The 2,713-nt window shown below is 42.6% G+C and overlaps 1 protein-coding gene across 4 annotated transcripts in view; it reads left to right on the top strand.

Annotated features, from left to right (window-relative positions):
• unc5b (unc-5 netrin receptor B) overlaps positions 1-2,713 on the top strand; it is a 48,739-nt gene that overhangs the window by 28,812 nt on the left and 17,214 nt on the right. For all 4 annotated transcript variants that reach the window (XM_032541083.1, XM_032541082.1, XM_032541081.1 and 1 more), the window contains exon 2: positions 2,440-2,670. In XM_032541083.1, coding sequence (XP_032396974.1) covers positions 2,440-2,670 — 231 coding nt within the window. The remainder of the gene's footprint in view (positions 1-2,439; positions 2,671-2,713) is intronic.

Here is a 2,713-nt window from a genome sequence, read left to right as displayed (position 1 = left end):
TGTGTGTGTGTGTGTGTGCACGTTTGTGTGCGTTTGTATCACAATTTGTAATTTCTATTTCTTTTTGTGATGTTGTGATATTAGGTGCTTGTACATTTGAATTCCGCTGGAGTGTCTAATGTGGTACATTGTGTGCCTCCAGTACAACCGTGATGTGTAAATCTCAACACCATCTCAACACCAGTTAAGATGGAGAGATGCAGCTCTATGGGGATTAAAAACGAAAAAACATCATGTAGACCATCTTTGGAAAAAGAAATTTGCGAGTTTAAAAAAGAACAGAATTGGTACAATTAAAATAGTCAAAAGGAGTCAGAACATAAACATATTATCTCATCATTTTTATTTCATCATCTGTCAATCTTTGGGATTGGTGGCTGAGTTTTTAACCAACTGATGAGATATGAATAGTTGGCTTCGTAGCTCTGTCTAAATTTACTAAATAATTTAGTAGTTTTGAGGGTTTTTTTAATAAGCATTTCTGTTTTTACTGTACAGCACTGGTGACTAGGTGGAGTAAAGCGTAGAGTGGTGAAGGTTCACTTTGGGGTCCTGGGTTTGTAAATAAATTAAGTTAGTGGTAGATTCTTCTAGAGAAAGTCACTGGAGAAAAACCGGGATCCATTTGCAGTATGGAGAGGCAGAGACAGATTAAGGATGACGGGTCCTGGAGCAGCTGTTGCATTTTTTGCCTGTCCTGTGGTCACACAACTGCCAGCAGCTTTTTTTTGTCCCGCCTGGCCCTTTCATGGTGGAGGAGATCCGGGTCAGAAGACGGTACCGTCCCTATATCTGAAGATGGTAACGCCTCTTAAATCCCTGCTCGCCTTGATTTGAATTGCCACACCTTTCTCTCCCACTTCCTTAATGCTCTGTCTTTCTGCTTGCTTCTCCTTAATGTCTCAGTCTGTCAAGGGGAACCGTGTGATGGGGGGGGGGGGAGCACTCCCTTTCCTAAAATAGGAGATGGTATTCTAAGTAGTTTCTCTTGTTCCCTGGTTGTGGAATAACTGATCAGGTTGGACTTGATACATTTTGAAAAAACTGAACACTGCAAATTTGTCCGCTCTAAGTCTAATTGTGGAAAAGTAGCTGCAACACTTCTTTATCCACTTATAGAGTATAACATTTAAAAACTGTGGCACAGTAAGACTATACATGATTTATGCCTGTGCGTGCGTGCGTGCGTGCGTGCGTGTGTGTGTGTGTGTGTGTGTGTGTGTGTGTGTGTGTGTCTCAAGGGTAGAAAGTGCACTGGGCTGACTTTCCCCATACCTTTTTGGCATCTGGAGCCAACCCTGCACTCCGCTCTAGTCTTCCATTTAATGCTTATTGAATTCAGATCATTTTTGTAAGCTGAGCAAAGTTTTCTACTAGACACATTAACAATTTATAAGAACCTGGATTACTAAGGAAAATCACAAACTGGCGATAAGAGTTTGATAGTAGATGATGCTAGGACATTGCATAAAAAGAGAGAGAACATTTCTGGCACCAGAAATATACTTTGCAACATACCTTAATAAAGTATATAGTTATATTTGTGTGCTTTATGTTTGCTGTTGGAATCAGGTTCCAGGTTCCAGGTAGAGCATTATAGCTCTTCTGTGGTCATGGCAGAGGCTACTGCAGTCCTGTTGTTCTTCTCCAAGCTTGCTTCATATAGTCTGCCACCCTGTAAGTCCGACCGATAAAGAATTTGTAAACCAATAGCAGTACCAAAAGCTTGAGATGTTTGACAATTTACAAATGTGCAATTTTCTTTCTTGTGCTGACCCTTGAAATAAAAAATAGCAAAGTTATTAGTACATCTAAATCTATCTGCTTCTATAAAAACTGTTATACTTTAGGAGCCAGTGACATTGCAACATTGATATACAGTCTGGTATCGACTCGTCATTATTAAAGTAACAAGTCAGAGTGAAGAGGTCAGAAATATTGTGTCCTTCCTGCCAGGAGGAGCTCTCGGCAGCATTGCCAGGAGGAATGTGTCACATCGAAAATGTCAGGGGATAATGTGTGATCAACAGGATCTGTCTGTGGAAGGTCAGCAGCTCTCCTCCCCAGCTGAGAGGCACAGGCTCGGCCGGAGAGACCAGAGCAGGAGTCCTGCATTGACCAGATTACTGGCAATGCAAGGAGGTGAAAACACCTTAAAGGTCTTCTTGAAATACATGGTTGCCTTAATGTATACCCTGAAACATTGCCGGCAGATTAGTTGCTGAAAGCTGGATTGGACAAGGTGTCACACCCTTAGTGATTAATTTGTTTCTTTTTTTTTTACCTCCTGAACTGTGAGGTCAGATTAGTGGATCAGTATTTATATGGTATTTTTTATTCTGCACTGCTTGAGTACGCCTCCAGCAGGCGGACACTTAATTCAGGTCGTTCCATTGAAGGGCATTTTAATCACTTCTGTGTTCTGTTTTTTTTTCTCAGAGAGCAGCGACTACAGCGAGGCCGAGGTTCTCCCTGACTCCTTCCCGTCAGCACCGGCAGAACCTCTCCCAGAATTCCTGCTGGAACCGGAGGACGCTTTCATCGTAAAGAACCGGCCGGTCCAGCTCCGGTGCCAGGCATCTCCAGCCACCCAGATCTACTTCAAATGTAACGGAGAATGGGTCAATCAAAACGATCACGTCACCAGAGAGAGCCTGGACCAGATCACGGGTAATACTTAGACACACATACACACACACACACACACACACAC

The sequence above is a fragment of the Etheostoma spectabile genome, chromosome 17, assembly GCF_008692095.1.
Source record: "Etheostoma spectabile isolate EspeVRDwgs_2016 chromosome 17, UIUC_Espe_1.0, whole genome shotgun sequence".
Taxonomy (NCBI): Eukaryota; Metazoa; Chordata; class Actinopteri; order Perciformes; family Percidae; genus Etheostoma; species Etheostoma spectabile.
The sequence above is the reverse complement of the archived record's forward strand: the minus strand, read 5'-3'. Positions and strand labels throughout refer to the sequence as shown.